The 20,883-nt window shown below is 37.3% G+C and overlaps 1 protein-coding gene across 4 annotated transcripts in view; it reads left to right on the top strand.

Annotated features, from left to right (window-relative positions):
* Nucleotides 1-17,525, top strand: part of NBN (nibrin) — a 57,124-nt gene extending 39,599 nt beyond the window's left edge. For 3 of the 4 annotated variants that reach the window (XM_065903059.1, XM_065903056.1, XM_065903058.1), the window contains 6 exons: nucleotides 154-598; nucleotides 5,524-5,592; nucleotides 6,798-6,953; nucleotides 8,217-8,330; nucleotides 16,000-16,049; nucleotides 17,358-17,525. In XM_065903059.1, the coding sequence (XP_065759131.1) occupies nucleotides 154-598; nucleotides 5,524-5,592; nucleotides 6,798-6,953; nucleotides 8,217-8,330; nucleotides 16,000-16,049; nucleotides 17,358-17,388 (865 nt within the window). In that variant the 3' untranslated portion in view covers nucleotides 17,389-17,525. The remainder of the gene's footprint in view (nucleotides 1-153; nucleotides 599-5,523; nucleotides 5,593-6,797; nucleotides 6,954-8,216; nucleotides 8,331-15,999; nucleotides 16,050-17,357) is intronic. The other variant, XM_065903057.1, reaches the window with a different exon arrangement.
* Nucleotides 17,526-20,883: the final 3,358 nt, after the last annotated feature.

The following is a 20,883-nucleotide window of genomic DNA, read 5'->3' as shown; positions in this document are numbered from 1 at the left end:
CTACTTTTTTTATTTCTGGTGAGATTGTTCATCATTAAAACCAGGAATATTGTCAATTAAATGAAGAAGAGGGTGAATATTGCCAAGCTAAAAAATTACTTAGCTGTGTTCATTTTCTGTTCTTGTTTTCTTCTCTCTTTTTTTGAACCCAAGGGAAAGGGATGAAGAAAATCAAGAAATGTCTTTATCCAAATCAGCAAGAATGGAAATGTCTTGTTCTCTTTTAGAACAAACACAACCAACTACATCATCGATAAGGAAAAATAAGGATGAACACCTATCTCAGAATGTGCTTGTGGAAAAAAACCCAGATAATTCATATGCAGATACCAATTTAAAACTCACTGTGAAAAATTTTGCCAATGAGTCTCTTTTTACAGAAGAACTAAAATCAAAAAAAAGAAAAGAAATTGATGATTTAGCCATAGAAGATGAAGTATTAGAAGAGTTATTCAAGGATACAGAACTAGAGTTAGAAAGCGAAGTGAAAGTTCAAAAACAAGAAGAAGATATCAGTGTTAGAAAAAGGCCAAGATTGGACATAGAAGCAAATGTCACTTTTAATGATGAAACAATACCAGAAAGTAACAAAATATCTGTAAGTAACATTATTTATTGAGAAGTATTGCAAATAGGAACTTAGAATGTTAAAAAGCACTTTAGATATTTGTATTGACAGTATAAGCAGTCCTTCTGTTTATTTGGGGGGAAAAATTAGAATCTTCTACACCCCGTATTAAGTATAAGAGTTTGTTGGTTGATAAAGTAAATGTTAAAAATACAATGATTCTTTGACTATTTATAATAGATGACAACAACTAAAATTGTTATTCATGATTGTTTTAATAGATTTCCAGGCTGTACTATTTTATTATATCAGACATTTGGCCATGATGTTAAGTGTAGGAGGTGTTTTAATAGAGTAAACAGGCACTGAGAGATGAAGCAAGTTAGCAAAACAAAGTATCTACTTAAATAAATTTTTAAGATTGAGCATGTATAACATCATTAGAGATTTTTAATTTTCATTTTTATCTTTAATGTTCCATTCTCTTTTCATGAATATTGGTAATTTGTTTTAGTCACTTTGTTCTAAGACAGCAAAGATTATTTTTTAGATTATTTCATATTTTATGCGTTATTAAGTAGCCTACTGTTTGTAGATTAGTTACTGCATTAGGTGAGAGCACAGGTGCAACAATTTGATAAGCGTTTGTTGAGAATCTGAAGATTCCCGGGTGGTGCAGTGGTAAAGAATCTGCCTGCCAAATGCAGGAGGTACAGATTCGATCCCTGGGTCGGGAAGATCCTCCAGAGTAGGAAATGGCAACCCACTCCAGTATTCTTGCCTGGCAAGTCCCATGGACAGAGGAGCCTGGTGGGCTACAGTCCACGGGGTCGCAGAGTCAGACGCGACTGAGTGACTGAGGATGAGAGCCTGGTGTGTATCAAGCACTATATAAATCTGTAACTGTTCCTGAAGAATCGGAATATATGTCCTGCTTAGCCTATACCCTGGAGATGGGAACGGCCACCCACTCCAGTATTCTGGCCTGGAGAATTCCATGGACTGTATAGTCCATGGGGTCAGAAAGAGTTGGACACGACTGAGCAACTTTCAGTTCACTTAGCCTATATACTGGTATCTTCACATGAAGGAAAAAGTCCTCATTGTTCATTACTTCTTATGAGTGAATACTTAATACCCACTTTGGACCAGTGCATCAGAATCACCTGGTGAGCTTTTAAAAATAAGGATTCCCAGACCAAAGGCCCAGAGATCTTGATTCAGCATGTCCAGTTTTCTTTCCAGAAAAAATTCCTGCATTGTATTAGTTAATAATTCTTTTGCTGTCTTTAAAAATTCTAAGATCAGTGGCTTAAATAAGATAGGGTTATTTTTTTTCCTATAGAAGATGCCCAGAGGTAGGTAACCAAAGCTGCTTGGTAGCTGCTGGTATTAATTTCCTAGGTGTCTATCTTTCTGCTTCATAAGATGGCATTTCTGGCCATCAGGTCAACTTGCCTGGGAGGAAGAAGAAGGTGGAAAGGCAACAGGGTAAAGGGCTTCCCGCTTGAGTTCATTCTAAGGAGCTTTCTCAGAAACCCCACTTGACAGCTTTGATTGTTGGTCAGGATTTACTTATGGTCTTTGCCAACCCCAGCCCTAACCCTCAATCTCCAAGAGGGTCTGGGAAATGCTTTAAACTTAGTACATACTTAGGACAACATTGTCCCTTAATTAATATAAAAGTTATATTAATAAGGGAGAAAGAGAATGGATACTGAGATATCTGTTAGCAAGATGGAGAACTTCAAAGACAGACAAGTCCTTTATTATCAAAGTTTTAAGATTAGTTGTCACATTACAGAAAAGATTAATTGAACCAAGAGGTTTATATATCCTATAAGTCACTTCTGTAGCAATTTCCATTGTAGTGGTGAATTAGATAAGTTGGTTTAATATGGCATTTGATGAAATCCAAGGGATGATGTCCTAAGCTTAATAAATTTATATCCCTTTATAAAGATGTTTATTAGATATATTTATTCTACTTTCACTCTGAGTTTTCATTGTCACTTCAGCTCTAGACTGTACAAGAATCTGTGTTCAGGCTAGTACATAATACTACAGTCTTTAGAAAGTCAGGCCCTATTTACGTCACTTTGGGAATGCCTTTGCCTTGTGGGACCCTATCCTCCTATATTTATTTCTAATTTTTTCTTCTAGTCTTCTTGTCCTTTTACATACTTTATATCTTTTTTAATAGGCTTTTTTTTTTTTTTTCTTAAATTCTTTTGCAAATGGGTCCACCACTCGGCAGTACCACAGGTCTGTCTGACAGAGTTGTAGTTTTAGTCGCAGAATACATTGGTCAGTCCTGTCTGCTAATTAATTCCAATGAAGTGCTTTGACCACACATTCTTCCAGGGCTCATGTCACCCCAGGAATTGGGCATTAGGGCCCAGAATGGGAGAGACAAGAAGTGAGCACCGTATACCCTCCAGTGGTATGAGAACCATTTAACAGTTTTTTGTGGACCTGGAAAAACCTTTCATTTAATGCCAAGGTTTATATGCTGTATAATGATACCAGGGAATATAATTATTTTATTTTGCTCTATGATTCTGCTGCATAATTTCCTTTGTCCTTGTTTTTAAGAACTCGTGACATTTTGAATAACATGGTACAACATAAATAGGTTGTAGCACACTTTTGGAGAGTGAGTAGCAACTTGATTGTGACATGCTTCTGGAAATACTAAAGTTAGATCAATATTTTTATACTTTTTTAGTAAGAACCTTGTTAACAAAGGTATTTTTGCTTTCAATGTAAGATAATTTTTAAAAACTTTTTTGAAAAAGGAAATCCAGGCGAGAATACTGGAGTCGGTTGCCATTTTTTTCTCCAGGGGATCATCCCAGCGCGGGAGTTGAACCTGTGGCTCTTGCCACGTCTCCTGCGTTGCAGTCAGGTTCTTCACCACCCAGCCACCAGGGAAGCTCAAGAAGGCAAAATTATGATGCTTCTCTCCGGCATTGGGTTCCTCAGCTGTATATCAGAAGGGTGTTTTCTAAAATACATTGATATCAGAACAGTCATTTTTGTGTTTGGGGATTAAATATGGATTCTAGCATGTCTGTAAGAGTTCCTATAAGCTAAAACAGAAAGCTGTTGGCTAGATACCTGTTAGGGGTTTATCCTCATGTGAATGACAGCTGTCCCAGAGTCTTGGCTTTGCTTTCAATTCCCCAGTCTTCACAAAATGCCGACATGACTCCACATCCTCGTTAACATTCCTCCTAACAGCACCCACTGTCCACAGAAATCTCTTCTTCACCTCATTTCTACCCTTCTATTTTGAATTAAGGTTTCCTCGTCTCTTAAACAACTATGTGCTTAGTCACTCTATTGTGTCTGACTCTTTGTGACACCCTAGACTGTAGCCCACCAGGCTCCTCTGTCCATGGGGATTCTTCAGGCAGGAATACTGGAGTGGGTTGCCATGCCCTGCTCCTCCAGGGGACCTTCCCAACCCAGGGATCAAACCTGGGTCTCCCACACTGCAGGCAGATTCTTGACTGTCTGAGCCACTAGGCAAGCCTATAGCATCTTTGAAAGCCTGGCAGTTATACCTGTCATTTACTGGATACCATCATGCTGTTTGCTGCAGCGTACACTGAGGTAGTACTCCACGCAGTGAACAGACTTGGACACTGACAGTAGGAGTTATGTAACTTGCCAAGCTGACTCACGTAGGTTTTGACAACTGGGACAGAAATCCTTGGTTCACCCTATTCTTTTGGCTGTTCCCTTTGTCAGCTTTCTCAAACTGTCATTCATTCATTCTAGACATTGGGCGTGCTAACATGAAAGGCAGTCTGAGAGGATAAGTTTCATAGAACTTTAGGAGGTAGAATCTCTAGGACTTGGTGATTGACTTAGTAAGAGAAATGAGGAGAGAGGAAAAAGTATTGGAAAATTCCCAAGTTTACAGTCCAAGGCTCTGGGTATGGTTTTATAGTGTGATTCTCTGAGATAGGAAATAAAAACTTGCTCAAGGGGATGAGCAGGTTTGAGGTAGTAAGACAGAATGGGGAAAAAACATAGGGGGTTAAAATGTGATTGTGGTAACAACTGACAGTGGGTGATGTGTGTGAAAATACTCATTAAAAGGGTATGTGGTTGCCTTGGAATAGACATTTTTAATCTTACTACTGATAAATAACATTAATTTCTTTAGTCTCTAAGCAAGCTCAGAGTACATTTTGCTTTTTCTTTTCAACTTTATTGTTAACATTTTTCTGCATTTTTATTACTGAATCATTGAAAATTTGATGTAAAATGATATGCTACCCTATTGTAATCAAAGGGTTTGTAGTTTTTATTGAAAGTATTAGAAAGCTATCTGTGTAATGTATTTTTATCTCATATGTGAGCTATGAGTATGAAGGATAGTATGATTTTATGCAAGAAAGTCTCCATTTTTTTATAGATAAATACCTTGAACAATTAAAATAACTCTTTCTGGATTAAGGATATTTAACATTCAATTCTAAATAAATTTAGATAGACTTCCTTAAAAATTTGTTTTTGTTTTTGACTATAAAAGTAATACACAATCATGTAGAAATATGAAAAATAAAAATATAACAATTTGTTGATAGTCCTATCCTCTGTAGATAACCACAGTTAATATTTTGGCATTTTCGTTTTTAAATCTTATTTTTTAAATTGGACTCAAATGTTGATGCAATTTTATAGCCATTGTAATTCCTTTATATCATGATCATTTCTCATATTATACTCTTTACATAACTTATATGAACTTAGATTGCCTCCAGTTCTTTACTCTTATAGCTCATCCTACAGTCGTTTTCTAAATATATTTCTGTTCTCATCTGATAGTTTCTCTAGGAAAGACACTTGAAAGTCGTAGATCAAGAACATGAATAATCTCTAAGGTTTTCAGAAAGGTTCCATCTTGTAACTCTTATGAACAATATTTTTTATTTCTTTAGCAAGAAAATGAAGTTGAGAAGAAGTGTGAGCTCAAGAAAGAATCACTCTGGTCAACTAAAGAGCCATCTGTGAGGAATTTTTTAATTTTTATAAAGATTTGACTTATATTGACTGTCATTTCATTGATTTTTTCCTACGAGTCTTCATTCTTAGAATTAAAGCTGATTCTGTTTCTATAATTTTGGTCTATTTCATGATTATACTTCCTCTGGAAATGGACAGATCACACTATGAGCACGGCATAGCAAAAAGCATGTGGAGGAAGCCGGAGTATGACTCTCTGCCCTCCACCCCACAGATGTGAGGCCTTCAATAGGCCATTCTCACATCTATGAGCTTCAGGTCTTCTGTTTATAAAGACACTGGACATTTCTACAGTAGAGTTGTTGTTTATATAAAATAGAGTAATGGATATGAAATATTTGTAAACTCTAGAACAAACTACAAAAATATTAGGCTATTGTCATTAGAGTTCCTGATTACATTCCGTCACTGTCACATGAACCTTTTCTTTTGATTTTTCTATTTTTTCGTCTCTTCCTGACTGTCTTTATCTTAGTCCTGTTGGCAGCTTGCAGATGGATATATAGTTAAGCAGTTTAAAAACCTAAGATGGTCAGCCTTGGGCAGCTGTAAGAACATGGATATGTAGCTACTTGGTTAATAGTAAATGACATAAAGAATCTCTTCCAGCAACAGAAAGGAATCTTCACACTGATTAAATAATTGTTAATCTGGAATTTAAAAAGTGGCTTTCAGTTAATGAGGTGGTGTGTGCCCAGAATTAGCGGTTGAGTTTTTTGAGGTGTCCAAACCAATAAAAAACATAAATTATTGAAAATCAAGAAAACTTCAGCATAGTACAGATAACTTGTAGAATGGATAATATAATGATCCCAGTGTATGGTTTTAATGAAAAGAAGCAAACTGTTTCTTGCCAAGAAAATGTATACAAGAAGATAAATAGTTTATTGGGATGATTTTTACTAGAATATGCTATTAAATTTCAAATACTTTATGGCTTTTTAGTCTTTTGTCATACATGAGTGTGTTATAAATGTTTCTGAAGTTAGAGTCAGAAATACTACTTGAGTAATTTTCTGGTTTTGAAATAGATAAGATTTGATTTCAAGTACAAAGTTCAGATGTCAGAAATAAACCTTTTTTTTTATTTACTGTTTTTTCAGATATTTGAACTTTTTTCTAAAAGTTCTTTAAGTGACAAGTAATTTTCCTTTTCCTTCTTATTTTATCCATCTTAACACTGTTTAAGAACAATGGTGAACTTCAGGATGGTGATGAGATGCTTCCGAGGAAAGTGTTACTGACTGAATTTCGGTCACTGGTGGTTCATAACTCCACCTCCAGAAGTGCATCCAGTGTGAATAATGATTATGGTGAACTAAAGAATTTCAAGAAATTCAAAAAGGTATGTATTCCTTTAAAATGCAACAAGAATGCAGTGTTTGAAATATTTTTAGAAGTATACTAAATAGTAATAAAAGTGGTTTATGTTGAAAACTGATGCTATTTCTTCTGCTTAAAACAGTTAAAAGTTACTCTAGTAAGTACATACACTGACACTTAATATATAAAACAAACTATTAAGGTTGAATTCTTTAAAGGATGCTGTTTACCTGTTTTTTTCTACCTTACACAGCAGGCTTTTGACTAGGATCCTCCTAGTTCTTTTTCTTTCTTTCCTGTTTTGGTCATCTTTTGGTTGCTCAGTGCAGCTTACAAGATCTTAGTATCCAACTAGGAATCAAACCTGTGTCCTCAGCAATGAAAGCATGGAGTGCTGAAAGAATATTTTTCATCCCGTCTGTATTCTTTTTGTTGTCTATTCTAGGGTGTTTTGTTTCTTGTTCCATACTACTATTGACCTGCTAGGTTTTGCTTATGCATTTGATCAGAATATAGTAATTTTTTCACAAGTGACTTCTGTGAAAGACTGCTTTTCTCTAGAACATGATCTATATGATTTTTGCCGTGACTACAGGGTGTTGTAGTTTTTTCCTCTTGAATGTGAGCTACTATTAACATTAGTTTTCTGCCTATGACTTTAGAGCCATTTAGAGTATTATAATATTATTAAAGTGTTCCGAACGCCATTTAACAGGAAAAATCTCTTCTACTTAGAGTGGACAATGGGAAATATCTCCCACTTATTTTCCACCCCACATGAATAGCACAGGGACATTCGTGTTCAATATCATAATACAAAATCTCATTAAATTAAAATGCAAAAGACATACTAAATTTGTTAATTAATGAAGCTAACCACATAAAAAGCAATATAATATTCACTGGTGGCACGGGAGTGGTGAAAATGTAAAGCAGTACAAACTTCTGGAAAATAGTTCAGAAAAATTTAAAGCCCTTAAAAATACTAATATCCTTGGCCAAGGAAATTTTTTGAGACTGAAAGAAATTTAATTTTTATACAAAAAGAAGTTTAAAGGGATTGCCTCTCATGAAAAGATTTGTCTGAATTTTTCTCTGTATACTCAAATCAATGAAATGACTGTTTCTGCTCTCTTTCACTCATTTTAATTTATATGATATAAATATGTTTAGTACTTACATGTGATTTACAGTCTTTGTGTTTTTAAGGCTTTTTGTGGTTTTTTTTTTTAAATATGATTGTCTTAATTTTTTAGTGCATTTAACAAGGTTTTCTGTTTAACAGGTCACATTTCCTGGAGCAGGAAAACTTCCACACATCATTGGAGGATCAGATCTAATAGCTCATCATGCTCGAAAGAATACAGAATTAGAAGAGTGGTTGAGGCAAGAAATGGAGGTTAGTAGGAACCCAGACCCAGTAACTTGTTTGATTATTTGATCCCTTGTGATTTCCTTAGAGCAAATTCTTCTTAAAAACCAAACTTAAGATAAGTGACCTAAGGTTATTCAGAAAAATTCCTGAGTTACAGAGAATTAAGATTAATTTGCACCTTTCCATAACGCTTCTTTAAGGGACTTCTAAATTTATTGATCATATCTAGAACTAATTTGCTGCCTAAGCCTCAGGAACCCATACCTCAGTTATAAAATTGATCTTTTTGGGAAAATATGAACAGCTATACAGCTCTCCATGTTAGGCTGTGGTTTCCAAAATTTCACTGTTTTACAGATAATCAGCTGCATGTATTTATAAACTCTAATGAGAACTCAGAGGAGAGAATACAAAAATATGCTTCCTTTACTTTCTGGGTGTTGTGAGTCCCAGTGTATATATATTCTATAACAGGACTGTCCACCTGATCCATAATTCTTGCAACCCCGTTTTTTTAAACTGAAGAATTGAACAAAAATTCATTAAATTGAGGAGTCTTTTAGTACAGAAGTACTACTTGGCAGTTAAGAATTCAGAAACACATGACCACTGAATTGAGAGATAATCAAAGTCCACATCCAGAGTTAGAAAGTCGTCTTCTTGGTTCTTTGCCTGATTATCCACTGTTCCTGGGCTCCATTGATCGTCTCAGCAGGCTGTTTGGTAATTAGGGAGTAGGGGCGATGTCACTTTCGTGCTCTCTGATGTGACCTAAGTCCCTGTTTCTCCTCACTGTATCTCACCTCCTTTCTAGATATTTCACTCCTTCGTTTCTTTGGATTTTACTTTTGATAATTTCTTCAGATTGTCTTCCGGTTTAGTATTTCTCTCATCAGATCTGTCTGGTTGGTATTTCACTCATCCATTGAGTTTTCACTCGACATACTGCATGGTTTCATTTCAGAAAGCGCATTTCATTTATTTCTAACTCTTGTTCCCTGATATTTTAAAGCTGCTGTTTTATTTTCAGCACCTAAGTGTTGATATGTTTAATCTAGTTCTCTCTCAGGGTGCCTTGTTTCCAAGTACATATTTTGTCATCTTTGAATGTGAACTGCTCCTTTTCCTTGGGAACTTGATCTGTTGGGAATCCTTAAGTCTAATTTCAGGTTTATTTCCTCCAGAAATACGAGACTCCTTTAATCTCTGCTTGTAATGTTTTTGAACCATTCAGCTAGTTAATACATATTCGGACCCAAAGCTTGAGTGAAGGCTAACCTGTCATTATAAACTTAGTGAGATTTTTAAAAATTCCTTTCTTTCAGTTTGTATCAGGGTCAAGACAAGCAAGTGTATTTGCTGCATTTTTGTGTGCTGTAGAGTTTGTTCCCGTTTCACCCTTTAATACTGGAGTCCTTTATTCCTTGTCTTGGGTTTTCTTTCATAATGCTCATTCCCCACACAGATGTCAGAGGAGAGCCTGGGTTTCTGTGGTCTGCAGACCCCCACATGTCAGGACGAAAGCTGGCTTTGGTACTTGGTAACGTCTCAGGACTTGTATTCTGCTTTATTATGGCTTAAATGCAGGTTTTTATTTCAAAGAACTTTTCTGTTACCTCCTTAAAGACATTTTTATATTTGCTGGGATCCCTACGCTTAAGGCACTACTCTCCTTTGTTAAATCACCTGCTTCACATCCATTTCTTCTACATTCACTGTGGTTTTCTTTATGCTCTTTAACTATATCAGAAATTCAGATTTCAGTTGCATCTGTTCTACTCCTCACCAGCTATATTATGTGATCTTGATTTCATTATACCTAATTAGAAATAATTAAAATACTAATTACCCATTTAAACATTATTTTTTTATTCCTCTGTTTCCTCCTATGCAGAATGGGAGCAATAATAGTACCTCCATTTCACAGGCTTTTTGTGAGAATTACAGAAGACACTACTTAATACAACATTTATAACAGTGGAAACCGTGTTAGCTATTTCTTAATTCTGAAATGGTGTCATTACAGTTTCAGTTTGTTTACTTAGCATTCATTGCCATTTCATTTCATTGTGTTTTTCCTATCATTTAACTTTTTTGTTCATATTTTTTTACTTTCATGTTCTTATTAATTACATAATTAAGAGATACATTCTTTTATTCATGGGTTATTGTTTCTTGCAGACCAAGTTCTTTACCTGTCTTTGGCATGTTCTGTTCTCGCCTCTCTCTTTTTTCCCCCCATCTGGATGTGGAGTGGCTTTGCTGTTTTGTTTAAATTTGCCACTATTTAAAGTAAAAGACCTGCCCAGATATTGTTTGCCGTGTGACACAGCATGTGACGTCTTATGCAGGGATTACGTTCTAAAACCAGTCTGGGGCTTCCCTGGTGGCTTAGTGGTAGAGAATTCGCCTGCCAGTGCAAGAGACATGGGTTCGACCCCTGATGTGGGAAGATCCCACACGCTGCCAAGCAGCTAAGCCCGTGAGCCACGAGTACTGAGCCCGTGCTCTGGAGCCTCGGAGCCGCAACTCCTGAGCCCACACCCCCTAGAGCTCCACCTCGGTGAGAAGCCCCCACTTGCTGCAACCAGAGAAAAGCCTGCGTAGCAGTGAAGACCCAGCACAGCCAAAAATAAACAAATAAAATTATTTTTAAAAGAAGCAGTTTGAGGTAGAAATTGAATGTAGTTAAAATCACTCCTACCCCAATGCATCCATACTTGTCATTATAGCAACATATTCAGTCAAAGGCATGTAGCATGTCCCGTCTACTTGCTATTGCCTGAGAACACTGAGTTGACGTTGGGGAGGTGGGGTGGTCAGGTAAAGCTATGTGCTGCTCTTTCTGGGAATGGAATTAAATATGTGCCAGGGAGGGTGTCTCTTCCCAGCAGAGGATAACCTAGCATTTCATGTTATTCGCCTGATCTGTCAGGGGTGCCTGCGGCCTATGTCTTTGGTCAGTGTCAGCCTCACTTACTCACCTCTCTGCGCCGTTAGCCGCTTCCCAGCAGTCCAGCAGGAGGTGTTTTCTCTTCCTGCTCAGACTGCTCTTTCCCAAATTTGTAGTATTAGTAAGAATCCTCAGGTTTGGACAGTTCTGTAGCACCTTTTAATGAGTTGGAGGAGTGTTAGGAATCAGTTGCATTAGTCTTTGGGTTCTTTGCACGGCCACGTTTTTGAAATCAACATCTTGATTAGTTTATAACTGTTGAGTGTTATTTGTTCTTGGACGGGGTGAAGCTGAGAGAATGATGGTGCAGCTGCTGACTTGTGTCTTTCTTTTATTTCATTAGCATTAGTAGAGGGACTGTGTTCTAGATTTATTCTATCAAATCTACTTCTTTTCCTAGAGCAATTCTAGGTACTCTAAGTAGAATTTGCTAAGATAAAGTTGACTTTTTCCTTCTACATGGCCATAGCTCCTATACGGATGTGCTACTGTCTTGATATCTCATTTCCCTGTGCTTGCTCTAGCTACTCTTCTGTGTTCCCTGCCTTTGTTTAAGACCTTTCTCTTCTTTTACTGCAGACCAGTCTTAGTTTTCACTTTCACTTAGTTACCATATTCTCTCTGAATATAGGATATTTTCATTCTGTGCATTAAACATAACTCTTTGAATTCTACCTGACCGGATTTGGATTTTTAAAGACTGTGATATGTAGTTCTCCCAAGCCACTGAAAAATGCCAGTAATAGGAATGCCATTTATTTGTTTTTTAACACTAATTTACTTAATAATTTTACTGAGATGTACAATATAAAGCTGATTTTTCTTTTTTAAATAATTTAATTAGAGGATAATTACTTTACAATATTGTGATGGTTTTTGCCATACATCAACATGAATGGGCCATAGGTGTACACGTGTCACCCCCATCCTAAACCCCCTCCCACCTCCCTTCCCACCCCATCCCTCTGGGTGGTCCCAGAGCACTGACTTTGGGTGCCCTGCTTCATGCACTGAACTTGCACTGGTCATCAGTTTTACATATGGTAATATACATGTTTCTATGCTGTTCTTTCACATCATCCCCTCCTTGCCTTCTCCCACTGAGTCCAAAATTGTCCTTTATGTCTGTGTCTCCTTTGCTGCCCTGCATGTAGGATCTTCTGAATCCCATACATAGAGTTAATATACAGTATTTGTCTTTCTCTTTCTGACTGACTTCACTCTATAATAGGTTCCAGAGTCATCCATCTCATTAGAACTGACTCAAATGCGTTCCTTTTTGTAGCTGAGTAATATTCCACTGTGTGTACGTACCACAACTTCCTTATCCATTCATCTGTCAGTGGACATCGGGGTTGCTTCCATGTCCTAACTATTATAAATAGTGCTGCAATGACATTTGGGTACATGTGTCTCTTTCAGATCTGGTTTCCTCGGTGTGTATGCCCAGCAGTGGGATTGCTGGGTCAGTGGCAGTTCTATTCAGTTTTTTAAGGAATCTCCACACTCTTCTCCACAGTGGCTGTGTCAGTTTGCAGTCCCACCAGCATTGTAAAATGAGTCCCTTTTCTCCACACCCTCTCCAGCATTTATTGTTTGTAGACTTTTTGGTGATGAGCATTCTCACCAGTGTGAGATGATACCTCATTATGGTTTTGATTTGCATTTCTCTAATAATGAGTGATGTTGACCATCTTTTCATGTGTTTATTAGCCATCTGTATGTCTTCTTTGGAGAAATAGCTGTTTAGGTCTTTTGCCCACTTTTTGATTAGGTTGTTTGTTTTTCTGGTATTGAACTGTATGAGCTGCTTGTACATTTTGGACATTAATTCAGTTGTTTCATTTGCTATTATTTTCTCCTCTTCTGAGGGCTGTATTTTCACTTTGCTTATAGTTGTCTTCATTGTGCAAAAGCTTTTAACTTTAAGTAGGTCCCATTTGCTTATTTTTGTTTTTATTTCCATTACTCTAGGAGGTGGGTCATAGAGGATGTTGCTGTGATTTATGTCGAAGAGTATCCTGCATAGTTTCTGGTCTTACATTTAGGTCTTTAATCCATTTTGAGTTTATTTTTGTGTATGCTGTTAGAAAGTGTTCTAGTTTCATTCTTTTACACGTAGTTCACCAGTTTTCCCATCACCACTTGTTGAAGAGACTGTCTTTTCTCTATTGTTTATTTTTGCCTCCTTTGTCAAAGATGCGGGGTCCATAGGTGTGTGGATTTATCTCTGGATGTTCTGTTCTGTTCCAGTGATCTGTGTTTCTGCCTTTGTGCCAACACTATATGATGACTGTGGTCTGTAGTAGAGTCTGAAGTCAGGACGGTTGATGCCTCTAGTTCCTTCTTCTTTCTCAAGATGACTCTGGCTGTCCAGGGTCTTTTGTGTTTCCATACAAATTATGAAATTATTTGTTCTAGTTCTGTGAAAAATACTGTTGGTCATTTGATAGGGATTGCATTGAATGGGTAATTGCTTTGGGTAATACTCATTTTGGTATTTAGGTATACTCATTTTCACAATATAGATTTTTACAATTCAAGAGCATGGTATATTTCTCCATCTATTTGTGTCTTCCATTTGTGTTCTGCTCTGCTTATTAGACAATGTAAAAAGATGTAATTTCATTTTACATTTCATTTTATGAATAGAAAATCATCCTGGTAAGTTTGAATCCCTGCAAGTATAAGCCGGTGCTCTTATTCAAGTAGACCTGGTCAATCCCAGTTCTTCCATATGACAGTTTTCTGATTTTTCTTAACCTAAGTCTCTGTTCCTTATTGGTTAAAATTGGGATAGTAGTGTAAAATGGTAGTGAAGTTATATGAAGATTAAGTGAGTTTTTCTTAGAAACGGTTTTAAGATAGTATCTAGAAACACATAAATGTAAATTATTTATAGTAAACAAACAGTATCTGCATTCAGTGAACTTACACTTCTTTAGTGGAGAAGTGATACAAATAATTATAACAGAAAGTAGAAATTGATAAGAATCTAGGAGTCACATAGCTAAAGTTTTGTGGGAGTTCTTCATATCAGACTAGTTTTTATGTTCTTAAATTATTTATTTTGTATTGGGGTACAGCTGGTTGGCAGTGTTGTGATAGTTTCGGGTGAACTGTGAGGGGCTCAGGCATGAGTCCCTTCACATGCATGTGTCCGTCCTCTCCCGTCCAGGCTGCCACGGCACGTTGAGCAGAGTTCCGTGTGGGGTACAGTAGGACCCTGTTGGTTATGCATTTCAATCATGGCAGTGTCAGACTTATTTTTAAACGAAGAGACTCAGAAAGCCATTGTTAAAGGTGAAGAACATGTTCCTTGACACATAAGAGGCAGTAAATAATTATTGAGCAAATGCACCTTGAAAGATGGTCAGATGTGGACAGAGGAGGAAAAGGAAGTAATTTCTAGGTAGAGGGAAAAACATGAACAAAAGCAGAGAGGTCAGTATGTTTGCTGGGAGGTGTGGGTGGTGTTTTGCCTTTTTGTGTGATTCAGTTTATCTGGCTTTATAGGGTTCATGAAGAAGAGGGTGAGAAGTGATTGAGAAAGTAAAATGGAGCCAGGTCATGAAGACCCTTTCCCATTATTTAGGGGTCATCAGACTCAAGAGTGTGTGTTTTCTTTGGTAGGTTGGGGAAATCATTGAAGGGTTTTGAATGGCACATGGTAAGAGCATAGCTGGACTTGAGGAAGGATGCATGCAGCACAGGGTATTTTCGGTCCTAAGTCTCAAAGGTGCTTTAGGAGTTTGGTGAGTTTGTGTGCAAAATTACTTTGTGGATGAGGTAATTCAGTAGCAGTTTCTGAGCGCTGATTTGGGACTGTGAGGAGGAGAGCTGCTCTGGTTGAAGGCAGAGTAAATATTATCCTCTCAGGCCTCCAGCAGTGGCATGATTCAAAACATTGACATTTCATTTAGTAAAAGGGTTTTACTGGAAAAAAAATGTTTAAAAACTTAACAAACTAGCAGTATATGTGTTGGTTGCCTTTGAGAGGAGATTGGCTGGATAAATTTGATTAGGGGACTTCTGCAATAATCTTGGCATGAAGGGAAAATGGAACGGATCTGTTGAATGGGCGAGAAATGGTGACCTCCAGGATGTGGTCAGCTGCTACAGCCAGCGCAGAGCAGGTAGGGGTTGAAAGTGGTCGATGCACAGTTTGGGGAAAAAGAAACTAGAGACAGAATGAAAGTTTTGAAGATGGGACCAGGGGACTCGAGACCTCTTGGATCAGGAGCCCTGTTCCTTGGCGCCCCATCACATTTATTTAGTGTCTTGGCAGCAGAAAGAATCTGTTGTGCTGCATGAAGTCAGCCTCCTGTGCCCCCGGTCATGTCTCCCATTTTATTGATTACTTTAAACTGTCTTTGTTATTTTCTTGTACAAGGGCTATCACCTAGCTGGAGGTCATAGACCCACATATGCTTTGGGAAAACATCTTGGTGTGTGCACAAGCAGCATTCTGAACTTGCACTGACCTGGCGTTCCGAGGTCCACACTGTTTTTCTTTAGCTTAGCAGGGTATGATGACCCCAACGAATCAACCCAATGTACTTTTATTTGGGTTATGCTGTATTGCTATATTTTGCTTTTATTCTTTTCCCGTGGTGATTTTCTCATGGCTTAGTCAGAGCAACAGGCGACTGTTAACCCTTGCAGTCAACCAGCATGGCAGTTTCATTAACTGTGTATTTGTCCTTGAGCAAATCTTTGAAATTATGTTAATTTTGACAGGTTCAAAATCAACATGCAAAAGAAGACTCTCTTGCTGATGACCTCTTTAGGTAAAGTTTAATTTCAGCTTTCTTGTGAATTGTTGTATATAACACTCAGTTTTGTTGATGGAGTTTAAATGTTTCGACCTCTTTCTTTAAAATTAGACACTTGATACCTTCACCTAAATAATATTTTGTCTTGTTTTTAATTTTTTTTAACTGCTTGAGCACCTCTTTACTACTGGATATAGCTTCAAGGCTTGTGCTTAATTCACTTGCACTGTATCACAAGATGTTTAAAATACATATGGGCATTTGGGCTTCCCTGGTGGCTCAGGGGTAGACAATCCACCTGCCAGCGCAGGAGATGCAGTTTGATCCCTGGGTCTAGAAGATCCCCTGGAAAAGGAAATGGCAACCCACTCCAGTATTCTTTTCTGGGAAATCCCATGGACAGTGGAGTCTGGTGGGCTGTAGACCATAGGGTTGTAAGAGTAAGATGTGACTTAGCAACTAAACCACCACCACCACCATGGGGTATTTAGACAAATGAAGTTTCCTGAGCTGGGTGAATTTGACTGATATATTTTGAGATTTTCAGCCCTGAGTAGAAAGAATTATGAATGAATGGAGTTTGAAATAAGATAAGTAAAATACCAGACATGAAAATAAGAAGCTGGATTAGAGTTTCAAAGCAGGTTTTTGTGAGAGGGTTAGAGCGGTTATAATGGGTAATAATAATTTAATTCAGATTTAACATTTTCAGCATTCTTGCAGGCCCAACAAGTTTTATAATAATTAGCTCTCAAATATTCACAAAATACAATATAGTAGGTAGACACTGGCTAGGGTGGAATAACATTTTCCCAAGAGATACTGTAATTTGAGTCTGTTTCATAGCCAATTTGATTTTTAATTTCATTATTGAAAGTATGAATCATTGATGAAAATGTTGACAAATAGTGCTGATTTTTCATAAGTATAGTCAGATGAGAATAGTTGCCCAACTACATTTGTTCAGTTGCTATAGGAGAAGACTTTTTATAACATAATTATCTTTTAGGTTCATTATGCTCTTTTGGTTAAATGATAAAATTTAATGTGGGAGTAGAGAGATCTGTTTGCAGCTAGTCTGGAGGAAGTATAAAAACATGTATTAATTTTTAAACTGTTGTTTTCATTAATTACTTTAAAGCTTTTACAGGATTTTTGATGATGTTTTACTTTAAGTCTTCGCTTAATGTTTGATCCTAGGGATAAAATTGGCATTCTCATTCTGTTTGCCGAAGTGTGTCTATATTTTGAAAGCCCTTTAACTTGTGAAAGGAGCACCATTATTTATCTAGATATCATCTGACTCAGTTTCTTTCTTTGCAGATACAATCCTAATGTTAAAAGGAGAAGATAACAAGGTTTTATGAAGAAGCCACAGAAAAACATTTCCTGTTTAGTATTTACTTCGAGTTTCCTGTGTAGTACATTCATACTGTGTATAGAAGATTTAAGTTTATGGCCTAAATTTGTTAAATAAAACAGACAAACTCAGTTTCTTTTGTTTGTGGCAATTAGTATTGTTTGTTCTGTTTTTAGTCTTTGTCATCTCATCTTTTATAATTTTTTTTCATTTTTAAATGTGATTTTAACTTACTGAATAGTTAATATAGTCATAGTTCAAAATTCTGAAAGAATAAAAAGGTAAAAGCTTAGAAAGTCTCCCTTCTACCACTGTCCTGGCTGTCTGTCTCCTCGCCTCTGAAAAAGTCCATGATATTCATTTCTTTACAGAGATTTTTAGTGCCTATTCAAATTTCTATGCATATCATTTTTCAGTAATTTCCTATAGAAATGATACAATGTTATATATCTTACTCTTTTTTTATTGACTGGATTGGAAGGTTATAGTAACATCAGAGCATAATATTTTTCCTTTTTATCATTTTTTTCTTTTCTGTTATGCTGTAGTCTTTCCTGAACTGAAGTAACCCAAGTGAAATGGATTCTAGTATTGAAGATGCCACCCACTTATTATTCTAATATTGGAAATGACAGTGGAGGGTGTCATCAAGCTTGGGGACATCTCCCTAAAATGAGGTAAGACCTGTGTGGTGGTCTTACTAAACTGGGTGTTGAGTAACACTCTAAAAAGTTGAGCTTTTTAGAATCCTAGTTTTTTTAATCTAAAAAGTAGAAATGGTAAGATTGTCTTCTTTCTACCTAAAAGGGAGATGGTAAGGAAAAACTTTGTTTTTCCAAATTTTGTCATATAGACAGCTTTCACTGTACATTTTAATTAGGGTAAAGTCTTTTTGTCTCCTCTAAAGACTGATTATATTTTGTCTTAGGAGATAGAGCATGCTTTTTATACTGACTGAAAACTTCCTAGTTTCACATAGATTCTGCCACTCTAACAAACTTAAGATAGCCTAGCATGAAAAGTTACACCATACATTAATTTGTATTGTTGTTAAGTCTTCATGGAAGATCCAGTGTTCCACTATATTCGGGCAAGGGAGATCACCATATTTAAATCCTGACTAAGGCCCTTTGCACTCTTGACCAGCCTTCAGAACATGTTATTTCCTTTCAGGAGATAGTCTGTAAATGTCCTAGATTTTTCTTATTTATTTTTGTTTCACTATCCCTTCAAATTCTTTGTTAAGGAAACATTATTAAATGTGTATTCAAAATGCTGTCCACAACACTGAAAGAATTCAAAGATAAATGAATAACGGTCTCTCTACTCTCCTAACAGTCTCTGTTCTCTCTAGGAGTAGTCTAAAAGCTCACACATTCCAGAACTGGTGGTCTGAGTGTTTTAAATTTCCTTAAGGTTCTCTTTGGCATAGACAGTATTGTTAACTAGATGGAAGGTGTTTACCATTGCTTTGCCTAGATTCTTCTGTGCCACACAGTTTTTATAAAGCTGTTAGCTCTGCCCTGAACAACTTTAGTCACACCCATGCTTCGATAGGGTGTGTACCTTTTCCCTTGGATTTTTGGGGAACTCTTTTTTCCTAAGCTTATATGTGTTTTAGGAGAAAGGGGGAGTGAAACTTGCCACCTCCCTTTCTTTAATGAATGAGAACTCTGCCCGCATTTTGACCTGGGGCTTTAGGTGGTGGCAAGGAAGAAGTAGCTTAACCTTTGGCCATAATCTCAGTTGTCCGTTGCCTAGCAGCACTTCTGAAGTGGCATGCTGCCTTTCCTGTCCTTAGCCGTAAAGTTCTTTCTGCCCAGAACTATCCTCCTTTCTTCCTAAGTGGACAACTGAAACCTTGCGGGCAGTCACCCTAGTGGGAGTCTACCTCTGCTTCTTTGAATGATCATGATCCAGATGCCTTAGATCAAATTGATGCACATTGTGACGTGGGTGCAATGTTCTCCTCCCAAGTTTAACAAGAATGACTGTATAACTTGCTTTTGAACATGCTTGCTCTTTTGTCAGGCTGTTATCAATTGTGAATTCACAAATATGCTGTGGAGTCACTCTGCTTACCTTTATAAGAGGTTGATATAGGGTAAGCAGACTTACTGGAAGTTATTTTATTGCTCTAAATCATGGAATCACTTCGTGGCAAATAGATGGGGAAACAGTGGAGACAGACTTTATTTTGGGGGGCTCCAAAATCACTGCAGATGGTGACTGCAGCCATGAAATTAAAAGACACTTACTCCTTGGAAGAAAAGTTACGAACAACCTAGATAGCACATTAAAAAGCAGAGACATTACTTTGCTAAAAAAGATCCGTCTAGTCAAGGCTATGGTTTTTCCAGTAGTCATGTATGGATGTGAGAGTTGGACCATAAAGAAAGCTGAGCACCAAGGAATTGATGCTTTTGAACTGTGGTGTTGGAGAAGACTCTTGTGAGTCCATTGGACTGCAAGGAGATCAAGCCAGTGAATCCTAAAGGAAATAAGTCCTGAATATTCATTGGAAGGACTGATGCTGAAGCTGAAACTCCAATATTTTAGCTACCTGATGCGAAGAGCTGAATCATTTGAAAAGACCCTGATGCTGGGAACGACTGAAGGAGGGAGAAGGGGATGACAGAGGATGAGATGGTTGGATGGCATCACCGACTCAATGGACGTGAGTTTGGGTAAACTCCGGGAGTTGGTGATGGACAGGGAGGCCTGGCATGCTGAGGTCCATGGGGCTGCACAGAGTTGGACTCAACTGAGCGACTGAACTGAAACCATGGGATTGAGTGCCACTCGAATTTCTCTATCACTTTATAAGCTAGCCTCCCATCTAGTATGATCACTTCTTTAAAATGGAGTCTTGGTTTTATTAATAAACTGCAAGGAGATCCAACCAGTCCATCCTAAAGGAGATCAGTCCTGAGTGTTCACTGGAAGGACTGATGTTGACGCTGAAACTCCAATATTTTGGCCACCTGATGTGAAGAACTGACTCATTTGAAAAGACCCTGATGTTGGGAAAGATTGAGGGCAGGAGGAGAAGGGGACGATAGAGGATGAGATGGCTGGATGGCATGGACATGGGTTTGGGTAAACTCCGGGAGTTGGTGATAGACAGGGAGGCCTGGTGTGCTGCGGTTCATGGGGTCGCAAAGAGTTGGATACAACTGAGCAACTGAACTGAACTGAAAGATGCCATCAAAAAACCACAAGCTATTAGAACTACTAAATGAATTCAGTAACACTGCAGCATACAAAGTTAATATATAGGAATCTGTTGCATAGATTTCTACATCTGGTAACAAACTCAGATTTTTAAAAATATTCCATTTACTCTTGCATCAAAAAGAATAAAATACCGAGGAATTAATCTAACCAAGGATATAAAAGATCTCTACTTAGAAAAGTATAAGATGATGATGAAAGATATTGACGATGATACAAGCAAATAGAATAGTATACCATGCTTATGGATTGGAA

Source organism: Muntiacus reevesi, chromosome 12 (assembly GCF_963930625.1).
Source record: "Muntiacus reevesi chromosome 12, mMunRee1.1, whole genome shotgun sequence".
In the NCBI taxonomy this organism is placed as follows: Eukaryota; Metazoa; Chordata; class Mammalia; order Artiodactyla; family Cervidae; genus Muntiacus; species Muntiacus reevesi.
This window is presented reverse-complemented; position numbering and strand designations above follow the sequence as displayed.